Below are 19,223 nucleotides of genomic sequence, written 5' to 3' on the forward strand. Positions count from 1 at the left end.
GGGTCCGTGGGCGACCTTTTTATTGTTTGGGGTGGGATTCCTCATGTCTTACTCATTGGTAGGAAAACGTTTAGTCCAAATCGGATGTTGATATATATTATACGAATCCTATACATTTAAAATGGGAACAATCAATTCGCCAACTTTCTCAGAGAACATTTTATTTAAACAAAATAATGTTTCAGGAATGCCAATCTTACCTGTTTCTAACTACCAAAAACATTTTCCTAACCACCTGAGATCGGGTGGGTATCATCATGGCCTGCTGAAATGACATGGAACGACTCCGAGTTGACTCATCTAAATCCTCTCTTCCGCCTCCTCTTTCTCTCTGTTCCAGTGTGATTCGCCATGACGACTGAATCAGGAGCCGACTCTGAGCCCAAGCAGCAGCAGGGGAAAGGAGGGAAGGAGAAAGGAGGGAAGGAGAAAGGAGGGAAGGAGAAAGGAGGGAAGGAGAAGACAGCAGAACACTTCCCAGCCGCCGCGGGACACAGCACACCTGCCAAGAATAACCAGGTGAGACTTCGTAGCTACTGATTTGTTAATTCACTGACATTACAGTGTAGTAGGGGGTCACAGTGCTGAGCAGGTCGTTTACTCTGTTTAATAGAGCCCTGTTCCCTATATAGTGCACTACTATTTAAAAGAGCCCGATTCCCTATATAGTGCACTACTATTTAACCGAGCCCTATTCCCTATATAGTGCACTACTGTTTATTATGGATCCCCATTAGTTCCTGCCAAGGCAGCAGCTACTCTTCCTGGGATTTATTATGGATCCCCATTAGTTCCTGCCAAGGCAGCAGCTACTCTTCCTGGGGTCCAGCAAAATGATGGCAGTTTGTAAAATTTCACAGTACAAAATCTGTGTGTGTGTGTGTGTGTGTGTGTGTGTGTGTGTGTGTGTGTGTGTGTGTGTGTGTGTGTGTGTGTGTGTGTGTGTGTGTGTGTGTGTGTGTGTGTGTGTGTGTGTGTGTGTGTGTGTGTGTGCGTGCCTATGTTTGTGCCTATGTTTGTGTCTCTTCACAGTCCCCTGCTGTTCAATAAGGTGTATTTTTAATCTGTTTTTTTAAATCTGATTCTCCTGCTGCATCAGTTACCAGATATGGAGTAGAGTTCCATGTAGTCATGGCTCTATGTGGTACTGTGGAATAGAGTTCCATGTAGTCATGGCTCTATGTGGTACTGTGGAATAGAGTTCTATGTAGTCATGGCTCTATGTGGTACTGTGGAATAGAGTTCCATGTAGTCATGGCTCTATGTGGTACTGTGGAATAGAGTTCCATGTAGTCATGGCTCTATGTGGTACTGTGGAATAGAGTTCCATAGTCTGTTCTGGACCAGGGGACTGTGAAGAGTCTTGTGGGGTGTGCATGGGTGTCCGAGCTGTGTGCCAGTAGTTTAGACAGACAGCTCGGTGCATTCAACATGTCAATACCTCTCATAAATGCAAATAGTGATGAAGTCGATCTCTCCTCCACTTTCAGCCAGGAGAGACTGACATGCATATTATTAATATTAGCTCTCAGTGTACATCCAAGGACCAGCCGTGCTGTCAATTGCAATTTTCCTATGTCCTTCTTTGTGGCACCTGAACAGTAGTCCAGGTCCCAAAAAACTAAGGCCTGTAGGACCTGCCTTGTTGATAGTGCTGTTAAGAAGGTAGAAACTAGGGCCTGTAGGACCTGCCTTGTTGATAGTGTTGTTAAGGTAGAAACAAGGGCCTGTAGGACCTGCCTTGTTGATAGTGTTGTTAAGAAGGTAGAAACTAGGGCCTGTAGGACCTGCCTTGTTGATAGTGCTGTTAAGAAGGTAGAAACTAGGGCCTGTAGGACCTGCCTTGTTGATAGTGCTGTTAAGAAGGTAGAAACTAGGGCCTGTAGGACCTGCCTTGTTGATAGTGTTGTTAAGAAGGTAGAAACTAGGGCCTGTAGGACCTGCCTTGTTGATAGTGTTGTTAAGAAGGTAGAAACTAGGGCCTGTAGGACCTGCCTTGTTGATAGTGCTGTTAAGAAGGTAGAAACTAGGGCCTGTGGGACCTGCCTTGTTGATAGTGTTGTTAAGAAGGTAGAAACTAGGGCCTGTAGGACCTGCCTTGTTGATAGAGTTGTTAAGAAGGTAGAAACTAGGGCCTGTAGGACCTGCCTTGTTGATAGTGCTGTTAAGAAGGTAGAAACTAGGGCCTGTAGGACCTGCCTTGTTGATAGTGCTGTTAAGAAGGTAGAAACTAGGGCCTGTAGGACCTGCCTTGTTGATAGTGCTGTTAAGAAGGTAGAAACTAGGGCCTGTAGGGCCTGCCTTGTTGATAGTGTTGTTGAGAAGGTAGAAACTAGGGCCTGTAGGGCCTGCCTTGTTGATAGTGTTGTTGAGAAGGTAGAAACTAGGGCCTGCAGGACCTGCCTTCTTGATAGTGTTGTTAAGAAGGTAGAAACTAGGGCCTGTAGGACCTGCCTTGTTGATAGTGCTGTTAAGAAGGTAGAAACTAGGGCCTGTAGGACCTGCCTTGTTGATAGTGCTGTTAAGAAGGTAGAGCAGCTCTTTATTATGGGCAAACTTCTCTCCTCGTCTTAGCTACTGTTGTATCAATATGTTTTGACCATGACAGTTTACAATCTAGGGTTACTCCAAGCAGTTTAGTCACCTCAACTTGCTCAATTTCCAATTATTTATTAAAATATTTAGTTGAGGTTTAGGGTTTAGGGTTTAGTGAATGATTTGTCCCAAATAAAATGCTTTTTGTTTTAGAAATATTTAGGACAAACTTATTCCTTCCCACCCATTCTGAAACTAACTGCAGCACTTTGCAGCACTTTGCAACACTTAACAGTCATTTCAGTCACTGTTGTAGCTGACATGTATAGTGTTGAGTCATCTGCATACATAGACACACTGGCTTTACTCAACCAGTGGCATGTCATTTGTAAAGATTGAAAAAAGTTAGGGGCCTAGACAGCTGCCCTGGGGAATTCCTGATTCTACCTGGATTATGTTGAAGAGGCTTCCATTAAAGAACACCCTCTGTGTTCTGTTAGACAAGGTAACTCTTTATTCACATTATATCAGAGGGTGTAACACACATACATTTTTACACCAGCAGACTACGATCGATAATGTCAAAAGCTGCACTGAAGTCTAACAAAACAGCCCCCACAATCTTTTTAATCATACATTTCTCTCAGCCAATCATCAGTCATTTGTGTAAGTGCTGTGCTTGTTGAATGTCCTTCCCTATAAGCGTGCTGAAATTCTGTTGTCAATTTGTTTACGGTGAAACAAATTGTGAGTTGGAAGTGCCGTGGAAAATTAGATTTTCTTGCGAGGACAAGAAAACTCAGGAAAGTTGTTTCTGGGGATGGGACTGATCAAACATTGTCATAGTGGATTAATTTCCTCTGGCTATTTAATGACTAAACATCCTGTTTCTTATCTGTCATTGACATACCAACAACACGTACTTAACAGACACTTGCTCACCTTGCTACTTTAAGATGGATGCAGTGATAACTAATGGATACATTCTGCTCTGGATAAGAGCGTCTGCTAAATGACGTAAATGTAAATAAGAGCGTCTGCTAAATGACTTAAATGTAAATAAGAGCGTTTGCTCAATGAAAATGTAGACAACTGGCTCCTAATGATAATAATAATAATAATAATAATCCTCAATCGCTAAACCCTGTCGGTGTTTCCTTTCTCTAGTTTGAGGAGGACCTGTCGTCCACCAGGTCGTCAACCAGTCGCCTGTCAATCAAGTCTCCACTGAGGGGAGTCAGGAAGCTGAAGAACATGCAGTGTAAAATCACCCTTCTAGATGGCTCCGACTACACCATGACGGTGGATGTGAGTACAGGGGGGGTGAGGAAGAGGAGGAGGAGGAGGTTGCTGCTATCTGCTGTCCGTCCAGGGTGGATGTGAGTACAGGGAGGAAGAGGAGGAGGAGGGGAGGAGGTTGCTGCTATCTGCTGTCCGTCCAGGGTGGATGTGAGTGCAGGGGGGATGAGGAAGAGGAGGGGAGGAGGAGGTTGCTGCTATCTGCCGTCCGTCCAGGGTGGATGTGATTGGACGAAAGTCTAATAGCTCTTTTCAGATTTGATCTCTCTCTCTCTCAAATTAGACAGATAAAATGTACTTTACTGCCATCAAATATCCAGAGAAACTATCATCTCAAAAGGCATAAAGTAACAGCAACTTAGCTTCCAGTTTTGTCAGATGTATTTAGTCTAGAGTTGTGTAGACAAGCGTGGAGAAGCTTCAACATGCCAAGGACTCAACGTTCCTTCCACCCAAACAAACAGATAGAGGATAGAGCCCCGTTAGGGGGGGAGGGGGAGATTAGCCCTATGTTTGGATGGGGGGGGGGCTTTGGAACAGGAGACGTTTGTGTGGTTGTGTAGAGGGCTTTAGGAACGGTTGTTCGGTATGGGGTGTGGGTTTAAGAGGATCAGTGTCCTTCTCACTGTTCTCTGTGTGAGTCACTCCCCATCCTAATTTACTCTCCTGCTGTGGACATCCAGCACTTCTGAACAACGTCTCGTCTGGACGGGGTGTAGACATACAGGGATTGGTGTATGAGCTCATTTGGGGGTCGTTGGGGGGGGGGTAGATTGCAGTAACTGTTGGGGTCATTTTTACATTTTTGGAATTAATACAATTTGGTTTCTTGCTTCATATTGAGTTATATCTGGACTGATACAGTCATTGATTGACAGATGGATGAGGTAAATGCACATGCCCACACAGAACAGTTATTGGATGTTGTGGGAAGGAGAGAGAGGGACGACTTCAGGAGCTCAGCCTTCCACACAAAGAGACCAGCTGCTTCCACGTTTTACACTGTGATACATTCTACATCATGACGTCATAATCAGAACACGATGAGAATGATTGAGAGCTGTTTATATGACCCCCCTGGGGTGTGGTCTGTGGCGGGGTCATGTGTTAGTGTATGGGCCTCCCCTGCATGAGAGAAGACTGTGAGGAGGGGAGAGAGCCTCCCGAGGGATCTCCCTGGGTTGCCTCATGTGTTAACAGATTTATAGTATCCCCCCTCTCTCCTTCAGTCCTTCTCCCTCCCTCTACCCTCCACCCCTCCCTCCTCATCCCTCCACCAGCCCCCTCCTCCCTCCACCCCTCCTCCTCCCCTCCCTCCTCCACCCCTCCCTCCTTCCCTCCCTCCTCCACCCCTCCCTCCTCCTCCCCTCCCTCCTTCCCTCCCTCCTCCCTCCTTCCCTCCCTCCCTCCATCAATTTGTAAGTCGCTCTGGATAAGAGCGTCTGCTAAATGACTTAAATGTAAATGTAAATGTAAATCAGCCACTCCCTCCACCCCTCCCTCCATCAGCCACTCCCTCCACCCCTCCCTCCTTCCCTTTCTCCTCCACTCCACCCCTCCCTCCTTCCCTCCCTCCTCCACCCCTCCCTCCCTCCACCCCTCCCTCCTCCCTCCACTCCACCCCTCCCTCAGAGCAATGATGTCAGAGCAACATATCACACAGGCCAGCTGGTTACAGGCTGGTTACAGCCAGCAACATACCACACAGGCCAGCTGGTTACAGGCTGGTTACAGCCAGCAACATACCACACAGGCCAGCTGGTTACAGGCTGGTGAAAGCCAGCAACATATCACACCGGCCAGCTGGTTACAGGCTGGTGAAAGCCAGCAACATATCACGCAGGCCAGCTGGTTACAGGCTGGTGAAAGCCAGCAACATATCACGCAGGCCAGCTGGTTACAGGCTGGTGAAAGCCAGCAACATATCACGCAGGCCAGCTGGTTACAGGCTGGTTAAAGCCAGCAACATATCACACAGGCCAGCTGGTTACAGGCTGGTGAAAGCCAGCAACATATCACACAGGCCAGCTGGTTACAGGCTGGTTAAAAGCCAGCAACATACCACACAGGCCAGCTGGTTACAGGCTGGTTACAGCCAGCAACATACCACACAGGCCAGCTGGTTACAGGCTGGTTAAAAGCCAGCAACATACCACACAGGCCAGCTGGTTACAGGCTGGTTAAAGCCAGCAACATATCACACCGGCCAGCTGGTTACAGGCTGGTTACAGCCAGCAATATACCACACAGGCCAGCTGGTTACAGGCTGATTAAAAGCCAGCAACATACCACACAGGCCAGCTGGTTACAGGCTGGTTAAAGCCAGCAACATATCACACAGGCCAGCTGGTTACAGGCTGGTTAAAAGCCAGCAACATACCACACAGGCCAGCTGGTTACAGGCTGGTTAAAAGCCAGCAACATACCACACAGGCCAGCTGGTTACAGGCTGGTTAAAAGCCAGCAACATACCACACAGGCCAGCTGGTTACAGGCTGGTTAAAGCCAGCAACATATCACACCGGCCAGCTGGTTACAGGCTGGTTACAGCCAGCAATATACCACACAGGCCAGCTGGTTACAGGCTGATTAAAAGCCAGCAACATACCACACAGGCCAGCTGGTTACAGGCTGGTTAAAGCCAACAACATATCACACCTTCTGTAGCTCAGTTGGTAGAGCATGGCGCTTGTAACGCCAGGGAAGTGGGTTCGATCCCCGGGACCATCCATACGTAGAATGTTTGCACACATGACTGTAAGTCGCTTTGGATAAAAGCGTCTGCTAAATGGCATATATTATTATTATTATTATTATATTATTATTATTATTATTATATATTATTATATTACACCGGCCAGCTGGTTACAGGCTGGTTAAAGCCAATAACATATCACACATTGAGAACATTGAGGTTAAATGAAGATACTCAGTTCGTTGTAGGGAGTCTGTTTTTATCTCATTCCCATTACTGTCGGAAGACCAGTTTAGTACTGACAGACTGTCTCCCTCTCTCTCTCACGGTCTCTCTCTCTGTCTCTGTCTCTCTGTCACTGTCTCTCTCTCTCACTGTATCTCTCTCTCTCTCTCACGGTCTCGCCCGCACGGTCTCCCTCTCTCTCGCACGGTCTCCCTCTCTCTCGCACGGTCTCCCTCTCTCTCGCACGGTCTCCCTCTCTCTCGCACGGTCTCCCTCTCTCTCGCACGGTCTCCCTCTCTCTCGCACGGTCTCCCTCTCTCTCGCACGGTCTCCCTCTCTCTCGCACGGTCTCCCTCTCTCTCGCACGGTCTCCCTCTCTCTCGCACGGTCTCCCTCTCTCTCGCACGGTCTCCCTCTCTCTCGCACGGTCTCCCTCTGTCTCCCTCTGTCTCCCTCTGTCTCCCTCTGTCTCTGTCTCTGTCTCACTCTCTCTCTCTCTCTCTCTCTCTCTCTCTCTCTCTCTCTCTCTCTCTCTCTCTCTCTCTCTCTCTCTCTCTCTCTCTCACTGTCTCTCTCACTGTCTCTCACTGTCTCTCTCTCTCTCTGTCTCTCTCTCTCTCTCTCACTGTCTCTCTCTCTCTCTCTCACTGTCTCTCTCTCTCTCTCTCTCTCACTGTCTCTCTCTCACTGTCTCTCTCTGTCTCTCTCTGTCTCTCTCTCACTGTCTCTCTCTCTCTCTCTCTCTCTCGCTCTCTCGCTCTCTCGCACTGTCGCACTGTCGCTCTCTCACTGTCGCTCTCTCACTGTCGCTCTCTCACTGTCGCTCTCTCACTGTCGCTCTCTCACTGTCGCTCTCTCACTGTCGCTCTCTCACTGTCGCTCTCTCACTGTCGCTCTCTCACTGTCGCTCTCGCACGGTCTCCCTCTCACTCTCTCACTCGCTCACCCCCCGTGGGGAAAAATGTATTCACTGTGATCTTCCTTCAAGTCTGAGGGAAGAATCATTAGTTTCCCCTTGTAGCTCGACCTTTTAAAACAAAATTCTAGTTTACCCTACGACTAAGGCCTGAAACATGCTGCTGTTTTGGTGTTTGTTGTTGTTAAGGAGAGTCACCGAGGGGTTGGTGTAGTTAAGTGTTATATATATATATAACGGCTTATCTCTACTATATTACCGCCGCCACCTTAGCTTAGTGGCTGTTTTCTCTTAATATGGGTTTTATTGTTGTAATCCTGAGCCCCAATCTCATTATTAATAAGCTTAGATTTTCGTAGAACCTTTTTAAGAACCGCCATAGTTACTACGGGGGGGGGGTGATTCATAGCCTAAATACAGTTATCATAGTGCAGAATCGGTGGCCGGGCGGACGGGTTCATAGTGCAGAATCGGGGGGGGGCCGGGCGAACGGGTCATAGTGCAGAATCGGGGGCCGGGCGAACGGTCATAGTGCAGAATGGGGGGGGGGCCGGGCGAACGGGTCATAGTGCAGAATCGGGGGGGCGGACATCACGGGTCATAGTGCAGAATCGGGGGGGGGCCGGGCGAACGGGTCATAGTGCAGAATCGGGGGGGCGGGCGAACGGGTCATAGTGCAGAATCGGGCGAACGGGTCATAGTGCAGAATCGGGGGTCGGGCGAACGGGTCATAGTGCAGTGTGCGAACGGGTCATAGTGCAGAATTGGGGGGGGGGCGGGCGAACGGGTCATAGTGCAGAATCGGGGGCGGTGACGGGTCATAGTGCAGAATCGGGGGCGGGCGAACGGGTCATAGTGCAGAATGGGGTGTGAACGGGTCTAGTGCAGAATCGGGGGGGGGCGGGCGAACGGGTCATAGTGCAGAATCGGGGGCCGGGCGGACATCAGTCTGTGTTGGTGTGACTGTCTGATTGCGCTAGGGTGATGTTGTGCTGGTGTGACTGTCTGATTGGGTGTGACATCAGTCTGTGTTGGTGTGACTGTCTGATTGGGTGTGACATCAGTCTGTGTTGGTGTGACTGTCTGATTGGGTGTGACATCAGTCTGTGCTAACTGCCGGGGATGTTATTCCTGCTGGTTTTGAAGTGTCTGTCGAAGCCAGAGTTATGCCAGGGCGGAGTTATGCCAGGGCGGAGTTATGCCAGGGCGGAGTTATGCCAGGGCGGAGTTATGCCAGGGCAGAGTTATGCCAGGGCAGAGTTATGCCAGGGCAGAGTTATGCCAGGGCAGAGTTATGCCAGGGCTCTGTGAGACTGGGGAGAGGGAGGGAGGCGGTAACAGCAACCTAAATATATCCCCAGGGACTCAGAGGGAGTTCGACTGGAAGCTAGCCAGACTGCACAGCTACAGCCTGCTGTGAAAGAAGAAGAGGAGGAGGATAACACACAGAGAGGAGGAGGAGGATAACACACAGAGAGGAGGAGGAGGATAACACACAGAGAGGAGGAGGAGGATAACACACAGAGAGGAGGAGGAGGATAACACACAGAGAGGAGGAGGAGGATAACACACAGAGAGGAGGAGGAGGATAACACACAGAGAGGAGGAGGATAACACACACAGAGAGGAGGAGGATAACACACACAGAGAGGAGGAGGATAACACACACAGAGAGGAGGAGGAGGATAACACACAGAGAGGAGGTGGATAACACACAGAGGAGGAGGTGGATAACACACAGAGGAGGAGGTGGATAACACACAGAGGAGGAGGTGGATAACACACAGAGAGGAGGAGGAGGATAACACACAGAGAGGAGGAGGAGGATAACACACAGAGAGGAGGAGTATAACACACAGAGAGGAGGAGGATAACACACAGAGAGGAGGAGGATAACACACAGAGAGGAGGTGGATAACACACAGAGAGGAGGATAACACACAGAGAGGAGGATAACACACAGAGAGGAGGATAACACACAGAGAGGAGGAGGAGGATAACACACAGAGAGGAGGAGGAGGATAACACACAGAGAGGAGGAGGAGGATAACACACAGAGAGGAGGAGGATAACACACAGAGAGGAGGAGGAGGATAACACACAGAGAGGGGAGGAGGATAACACACAGAGAGGAGGAGGAGGATAACACACAGAGAGGAGGAGGAGGATAACACACAGAGAGGAGGAGGAGGATAACACACAGAGAGGAGGAGGAGGATAACACACAGAGAGGAGGAGGAGGATAACACACAGAGAGGAGGAGGAGGATAACACACAGAGAGGAGGAGGAGGATAACACACAGAGAGGAGGAGGAGGATAACACACAGAGAAGAGGAGGAGGATAACACACAGAGAAGAGGAGGAGGATAACACACAGAGAAGAGGAGGAGGATAACACACAGAGAAGAGGAGGAGGATAACACACAGAGAGGAGGAGGATAACACACAGAGAGGAGGAGGAGGATAACACACAGAGAAGAGGAGGAGGATAACACACAGAGAGGAGGAGGATAACACACAGAGAGGAGGAGGTGGATAACACACAGAGAGGAGGTGGAGGATAACACACAGAGAGGAGGAGGTGGATAACACACAGAGGAGGGGGAGGAGGATAACACACAGAGGAGGTGGATAACACACAGAGAGGAGTAGGATAACACACAGAGGAGGGGGAGGAGGATAACACACAGAGAGGAGGAGGAGGATAACACACAGAGAGGAGGAGGAGGATAACACACAGAGAGGAGGAGGAGGATAACACACAGGGAGGAGGAGGAGGATAACACACAGAGAGGGGGAGGAGGATAACACACAGAGAGGAGGAGGAGGATAACACACAGAGAGGAGGAGGAGGATAACACACAGAGAGGAGGAGGAGGATAACACACAGAGAGGAGGAGGAGGATAACACACAGAGAGGAGGAGGAGGTGGATAACACACAGGGAGGAGGAGGTGGATAACACACAGACAGGAGGAGGAGGATAACACACAGATAGGAGGAGGAGGAGGTGGATAACACACAGAGAGGAGGAGGAGGTGGATAACACACAGAGGAGGAGGAGGATAACACACAGAGGAGGAGGAGGAGGATAACACACAGAGGAGGAGGAGGAGGATAACACACAGAGAGGAGGAGGATAACACACAGAGGAGGAGGAGGAGGATGACACACAGAGAGTAGATGGATAACACACAGAGAGGAGGATAACACACAGAGAGGAGGAGGAGGATAACACACAGGGAGGAGGAGGAGGAGGATAACACACAGAGAGGAGGTGGATAACACACAGAGGAGGAGGAGGAGGATAACACACAGAGAGGAGATGGATAACACAGAGAGGAGGATAACACACAGAGAGGAGGAGGTGGATAACACACAGAGAGGAGGAGGAGGATGACACACAGAGGAGGAGGAGGAGGATAACACACAAAGGAGGAGGAGGAGGATAACACACAGAGAGGAGGAAAACACACAGAGGAGGAGGAGGAGGAAGATAACACACAGAGAGAGGAGGATAACACACAGAGATGAGGAGGAGGATAACACAGAGAGGAGGAGGATAACACACAGAGAGGAGGAGGTGGATAACACACAGAGAGGAGGATAACACACAGAGAGGAGGAGGTGGATAACACACAGAGAGGAGGAGGAGGATAACACACAGAGGAGGAGGAGGAGGATAACACACAGAGAGGAGGATAACACACAGAGGAGGAGGAGGAGGAAGATAACACACAGAGAGAGGAGGATAACACACAGAGATGAGGAGGAGGATAACACACAGAGAGGAGGAGGAGGATAACACACAGAGGAGGAGGATAACACACAGAGAGGAGGAGGAGGATAACACATAGAGAGGAGGTGGATAACACACAGAGAGGAGGAGGATAACACACAGAGAGGAGGAGGAGGATAACACACAGGGAGGAGGAGGAGGATAACACACAGAGAGGAGGAGGAGGATAACACACAGAGAGGAGGAGGAGGATAACACACAGAGAGGAGGAGGAGGATAACACACAGAGAGGAGGAGGATAACACACAGAGAGGAGGAGGAGGATAACACACAGAGAGGAGGAGGAGGATAACACACAGAGAGGAGGAGGATAACACACAGAGACGAGGAGATGACAGAACAGCGGGGAGGGGGAGGAGATGTCAGAACAGTAGAGACGGGTTCTGTTTTCCACTAGAGACGGGTTCTGTTTTCCACTAGAGACGGGTTCCATTATCCACTAGAGACTGGTTCCGTTATCCACTAGAGACGGGTTCTGTTTTCCACTAGAGACGGGTTCCATTATCCACTAGAGACGCGTTCCGTTATCCACTAGAGACGGGTTCCGTTATCCACTAGAGACGGGTTCCGTTATCCACTAGAGACAGGTTCCGTTATCCACTAGAGACGGGTTCCATTATCCACTAGAGACGGGTTCCGTTTTCCACTAGAGACTGGTTCCATTATCCACTAGAGACGGGTTCCGTTATCCACTAGAGACGGGTTCCGTTATCCACTAGAGACGGGTTCCGTTATGTTCCGTTATCCACTAGAGACGGGTTCCGTTATGTTCCGTTATCCACTAGAGACGGGTTCCGTTATGTTCCGTTATCCACTAGAGACGGGTTCCATTTTCCACTAGAGACGGGTTCTGTTTTCCACTAGAGACGGGTTCCATTATCTACTAGAGACGGGTTCCGTTATCTACTAGAGACTGGTTCCGTTATCCACTAGAGACGGGTTCCGTTATCCACTAGAGACGGGTTCTGTTTTCCACTAGAGACGGGTTCCATTATCCACTAGAGACGGGTTCTGTTTTCCACTACAGACGGGTTCCATTATCCACTAGAGACGGGTTCCGTTATGTTCCGTTATCCACTAGAGACAGGTTCCGTTATCCACTAGAGACAGGTTCCGTTATCCACTAGAGACGGGTTCTGTTTTCCACTAGAGACGGGTTCCATTATCCACTAGAGACGGGTTCCATTATCCACTAGAGACGGGTTCCGTTTTCCACTAGAGACGGGTTCCGTTTTCCACTAGAGACGGGTTCCGTTTTCCACTAGAGACGGGTTCCGTTTTCCACTAGAGACGGGTTCCGTTATCCACTAGAGACGGGTTCCGTTTTCCACTAGAGACTGGTTCCGTTATCCACTAGAGACGGGTTCCGTTTTCCACTAGAGACTGGTTCTGTTTTCCACTACAGACGGGTTCCATTATTCACTAGAGACGGGTTCCGTTATGTTCCGTTATCCACTAGAGACAGGTTCCGTTATCCACTAGAGACAGGTTCCGTTATCCACTAGAGACGGGTTCTGTTTTCCACTAGAGACGGGTTCCATTATCCACTAGAGACGGGTTCCATTATCCACTAGAGACTGGTTCCGTTATCCACTAGAGACGGGTTCCGTTTTCCACTAGAGACGGGTTCCGTTTTCCACTAGAGACGGGTTCCGTTTTCCACTAGAGACGGGTTCCGTTTTCCACTAGAGACGGGTTCCGTTATCCACTAGAGACGGGTTCCGTTATCCACTAGAGACGGGTTCCGTTTTCCACTAGAGACTGGTTCCGTTATCCACTAGAGACGGGTTCCGTTATCCACTAGAGACGGGGTCCATTATGTTCCGTTTTCCACTAGAGACGGGTTCCATTATCCACTAGAGACTGGTTCCATTATCCACTAGAGACTGGTTCCGTTATCCACTAGAGACTGGTTCCGTTATCCACTAGAGACTGGTTCCATTATCCACTAGAGACTGGTTCCGTTATCCACTAGAGACTGGTTCCGTTATCCACTAGAGACGGGTTCCATTATCCACTAGAGACGGGGTCCATTATGTTCCGTTTTCCACTAGAGACGGGTTCCATTATGTTCCGTTTTCCACTAGAGACGGGTTCCATTATGTTCCGTTTTCCACTAGAGACGGGTTCCGTTTTCCACTAGAGGCGGGTTCCGTTTTCCACTAGAGACGGGTTCCATTATCCACTAGAGACGGGTTCCGTTTTCCACTAGAGACAGGTTCCATTATGTTCCGTTTTCCACTAGAGACGGGTTCCATTATCCACTAGAGACGGGTTCCGTTATCCACTAGAGACTGGTTCCGTTATCCACTAGAGACGGGTTCCGTTATCCACTAGAGACGGGTTCCGTTTTGTTCCATTATCCACTAGAGACTGGTTCCATTATCCACTAGAGACGGGTTCCGTTTTCCACTAGAGACGGGTTCCATTATCCACTAGAGACGGATTCCGTTATCCACTAGAGACGGGTTCCGTTATCCACTAGAGACGGGTTCCGTTATCCACTAGAGACGGGTTCCGTTATCCACTAGTCTGTCGGGTTCCGTTATCCACTAGAGACGGGTTCCGTTATCCACTAGAGACGGGTTCCGTTATCCACTAGAGACGGGTTCCGTTATCCACTAGAGACGGGTTCCGTTATCCACTAGAGACGGGTTCCGTTATCCACTAGAGACGGGTTCCGTTATCCACTAGAGACGGGTTCCGTTATCCACTAGAGACGGGTTCCGTTATCCACTAGAGACGGGTTCCGTTATCCACTAGAGACGGGTTCCATTATGTTCCATTATCCACTAGAGACGGGTTCCGTTTTCCACTAGAGACGGGTTCCGTTTTGTTCCGTTATCCACTAGAGACTAGGAGGATGTTATTCATATTTTTCATAATTATTTAAAAAATATATTAAAAGTAATTAACATGCAGTGTTTCTTTGTCAAATTGTTATATTTATATTTCAGTCTTGTGTGATGTATATGGGGTCCTGTGTAGCTCAGTTGGTAGAGCATGGCGCTTGTAACGCCAGGGTAGTGGGTTCGATCCCCGGGACCACCCATACGTAGAATGTATGCACACATGACTGTAAGTCGCTTTGGATAAAAGCGTCTGCTAAATGGCATATATTATTATTATATTATTATATAAAGTGTAATATTGAGATGTTAACTCAAAATGTAATACTCTATATCTTGCGTGGTACAGGTGTAGACTTTTCTTCCAAAGTAGATTTAGTTTAAGACTACCAAGAAACAATCCGACTGTGATTTATCCCACTGCAGTAGTATACATTTAGGCATTCTTATTCCAAAAGGTTAAGGTTTATGGTAAATACATTGAAAAGTGCCAGCCTAGCACTGGGGATTGAACCTGTGATCCTTCACGGAGCCAGAGTTCGCAGTATACGACCCGCGGTTTCCTAGCAAGCCTATGCTAAGAGTGATCACCGTTGCCCCTAGTGACCGGTATTGTCCCGGGGGACCTGGACGAACGTCGAATACTGCATTAGATCTGGTGTGACCTCGCTGTCACACTGCCTCATTAGCATACCACTTGGAGAGAAGAAATGTGTTGGGCATTCCTAGGTATATGCTAGTGTAGCAGGACCTGAGTCTGGCTCATGGTCTCGTAATGAGGTAGCCCTGGGGGAATTTCCTCATGGTCTAATGGAAGACGTTTTCTCCCGTGGGAGACCCGGGTTCAGATCCCGACCCTGACATTAGTGTGCACTGTGGACAATGAAATATGAAATCACCCAACAGCCTCCCTCTATTGTTCTCTCCTATAGTGTGAACTCTGACCCTTGTTCAATAACTGCTCTGTGTGTGTCACCAGAAACGAGCCAGAGGCCAGCTGCTGTTTGCCAAGGTGTGTGACCATCTGAACCTGCTGGAGACGGACTACTTTGGCATCACGTACCGCGACGTGGAGAACCAGAAGGTAGAGGAAGAGACTCATCAAATCTGTCTGTCTGTCTGTCTGTCTGTCTGTCTGTCTGTCTGTCTGTCTGTCTGTCTGTCTGTCTGTCTGTCTGTCTGTCTGTCTGTCTGTCTGTCCGTCCGTCCGTCCGTCCGTCCGTCCGTCCGTCCGTCTGTCCGTCCGTCCGTCCGTCCGTCCGTCCGTCCGTCCGTCCGTCCGTCCGTCTGTTGTCGTGTCAGTCTGGTATCATGTACTGTGATGTGGAGAACCAGAAGGTAGAGGAAGAGTATTATAACCAGGGCCCTTTTTATCGATTTAGCATTTGGAAGGAGGAGTGCTGAGCTAGGATAAATGTTGTGCTCCCGAGTGGAGCAGAGGTCTAAGACACTGCATCTCAGTGCTAGAGGTGTCACTACAGACCCTGGTTCAGATGTCTAAGACACTGCATCTTAGTGGTAGAGGTGTCACTACAGACCCTGGTTCAGCGGTCTAAGACATCTCAGTGCTACAGGCATCACTACAGACCCTGGTTCAGCGGTCTAAGACATCTCAGTGCTAGAGGCGTCACTACAGACCCTGGTTCAGATGTCTAAGACACTGCATCTCAGTGCTAGAGGCGTCACTACAGACCCTGGTTCAGAGGTCTAAGACACTGCATCTCAGTGCTAGAGGCGTCACTACAGACCCTGGTTCAGCGGTCTAAGACATCTCAGTGCTAGAGGTGTCACTACAGACCCTGGTTCAGCGGTCTAAGACATCTCAGTGCTAGAGGCGTCACTACAGACCCTGGTTCAGATGTCTAAGACACTGCATCTCAGTGCTAGAGGCGTCACTACAGACCCTGGTTCAGAGGTCTAAGACACTGCATCTCAGTGCTAGAGGCGTCACTACAGACCCTGGTTCAGCGGTCTAAGACATCTCAGTGCTAGAGGTGTCACTACAGACCCTGGTTCAGCGGTCTAAGACATCTCAGTGCTAGAGGTGTCACTACAGACCCTGGTTCAGAGGTCTAAGGTACTGCATCTCAGTGGTAGAGGTGTCACTACAGACCCTGGTTCAGCGGTCTAAGTGTTCGAGGCATCACTACAGACCCTGGTTCAGCGGTACGAAGACACTGCATCTCAGTGCTAGAGGCGTCACTACAGACCCTGGTTCGAATCCAGGCTGTATCACAAACGACCGTGATTGGGAGTCCCATAGTGCGGGGCACAATTGCACCAGCTGTCCGGGTTTGGCCGGTGTCGGCCCGTCATTGTAAATAAGAATTTGTTCTTTAACTGACTTGCCAAGTTAAATAAAAGGTTAAATAATTAATTTTATTTTTTATAAATACCTAAACTTGGTGTGGGGCAGTGTTGCTTAGACAAGGGGGGGGGGGGGATCCTAGATTAACACAACTACTCTGAGATGTTTGTGGATACCGGCCCTCTGTGGACAGACTGATAACAGTTTCCCCAGGGGACCTCCTCAGGGCAGTGGTAACGTAGAGGTCTAAGTGTTAATGACTGGATACGTGGTCATTCATTGATTTTATTAATATATATCGTTACTAATTTGCCTCTTTCTCCAGAACTGGCTTGACCCAACAAGGAACTGAAGAAGCAGATAAGGAGTGAGTTGCAGTGTGTTTTTATAGGGTTACACTATGCTAGACTACACTATACTGGACTACACTATACTGGACTACACTATGCTGGACTACACTATACTGGACTACACTATGCTGGACTACACTGCTGGACTACACTATACTGGACTACACTATGCTGGACTACACTATGCTGCACTACACTATGCTGGACTACACTATGCTGCACTACACTATGCTGGACTACACTATGCTGCACTACACTATGCTAGACTACACTATACTGGACTACACTATGCTGGACTACACTATGCTAGACTACACTACTATACTACACTATGCTGCTGCACTACACTATGCTGGACTACACTATACTGGACTACACTATGCTGGACTACACTATGCTGGACTACACTATGCTGGACTACACTATGCTGGACTACACTATACTGGACTACACTATACTGGACTACACTATGCTGCACTACACTATGCTAGACTACACTATACTGGACTACACTATACTGGACTACACTATGTTACACTGCACTACACTGTACTATACTATACACACTACACTATACTGGACTACACTATACTGGACTACACTATGCTGGACTATACTATGTTAGACTACACTATACTGCACTACACTATGTTACACTACACTATACTGCCCTACACTATACTGGACTACACTATACTGGACTACACTATACTGGACTACACTATGCTGGACTATACTATGTTAGACTACACTATACTGCCCTACACTATGTTACACTATACTGGACTACACTATACTGGACTACACTATACAGGACTACACTATACAGGACTACACTCTACTGGACTACACTCTACTGGACTACACTCTACAGGACTACACTCTACTGGACTACACTCTACTGGACTACACTCTACTGGACTACACTCTACTGGACTACACTCTACTGGACTACACTATACTGGACTACACTATACTGGACTACACTATACTGGACTACACTATACTGGACTACACTATACTGGACTACACTATACTGCACTACACTGTACTGGACTACACTATACTGGACTACACTATACTGCACTACACTGTACTGCACTACACTATACTGGACTACACTATACTGCACTACACTGTACTGGACTACACTATACTGCACTACACTATACTGGACTACACTATACTGGACTACACTATACTGCACTACACTATACTGCACTACACTGTACTATTATAGCCTATACTACAGTCTATACTATACAACACTACTATAGTCTATACAACACTACTATAGTCTATACAACGCTACTATAGTCTATACAACGCTACTATAGTCTATACTATACAATACTACGATAGTCTATACTATACAACACTACTAGTCTATACAACACTACTATAGTCTATACAACACTACTAGTCTATACAACACTACTATAGTCTATACAACACTACTATAGTCTATACAACGCTACTATAGTCTATACAACGCTACTATAGTCTATACTATACAACACTACTATAGTCTATACTATACAACACTACTATAGTCTATACTATACAACACTACTATAGTCTATACTATACAACACTACTATAGTCTATACTATACAACATTACTATAGTCTATACAACACTACTATAGTTTATACAACACTACTATAGTCTATACAACACTACTATAGTCTATACTATACAACACTACTATAGTCTATACTATACAACACTACTATAGTCTATACTATACAACACTACTATAGTCTATACAACACTACTATAGTCTATACTATACAACACTACTATAGTCTATACAACACTACTATAGTCTATACAACACTACTATAGTCTATACAACACTACTATAGTCTATACTATACAACACTACTATAGTCTATACTATACAACACTACTATAGTCTATACTATACAACACTACTATAGTCTATACAACACTACTATAGTCTATACTATACAACACTACTATAGTCTATACTATACAACACTACTATAGTCTATACTATACAACACTACTATAGTCTATACTATACAACACTACTATAGTCTATACTATAATATATACTATACAACACTACTATAGTCTATACTATACTATACAACACTACTATAGTCTATACAACACTACTATAGTCTATACTATAATATATACTACACAACACTACTATAGTCTATACAACACTACTATAGTCTATACAACACTACTATAGTCTATACTATACAACACTAC

The 19,223-nt window shown here is 47.6% G+C and overlaps 1 protein-coding gene across 1 annotated transcript in view; it reads left to right on the plus strand.

Moving 5' to 3' along the window:
- Positions 1-334: 334 nt before the first annotated feature.
- LOC124027681 (band 4.1-like protein 3) overlaps positions 335-19,223 on the plus strand; it is a gene marked incomplete at its 3' end in the record, with an annotated part of 45,050 nt that continues 26,161 nt past the window's right edge. Inside the window, 5 exon segments of the mRNA XM_046340049.1 lie at positions 335-519; positions 3,703-3,843; positions 15,298-15,402; positions 16,952-16,961; positions 16,964-16,993. Of these exon segments, the coding sequence (XP_046196005.1) occupies positions 352-519; positions 3,703-3,843; positions 15,298-15,402; positions 16,952-16,961; positions 16,964-16,993 (454 nt within the window).

This window comes from Oncorhynchus gorbuscha, unplaced genomic scaffold (genome assembly GCF_021184085.1).
Source record: "Oncorhynchus gorbuscha isolate QuinsamMale2020 ecotype Even-year unplaced genomic scaffold, OgorEven_v1.0 Un_scaffold_3461, whole genome shotgun sequence".
Lineage (NCBI taxonomy): Eukaryota > Metazoa > Chordata > Actinopteri > Salmoniformes > Salmonidae > Oncorhynchus > Oncorhynchus gorbuscha.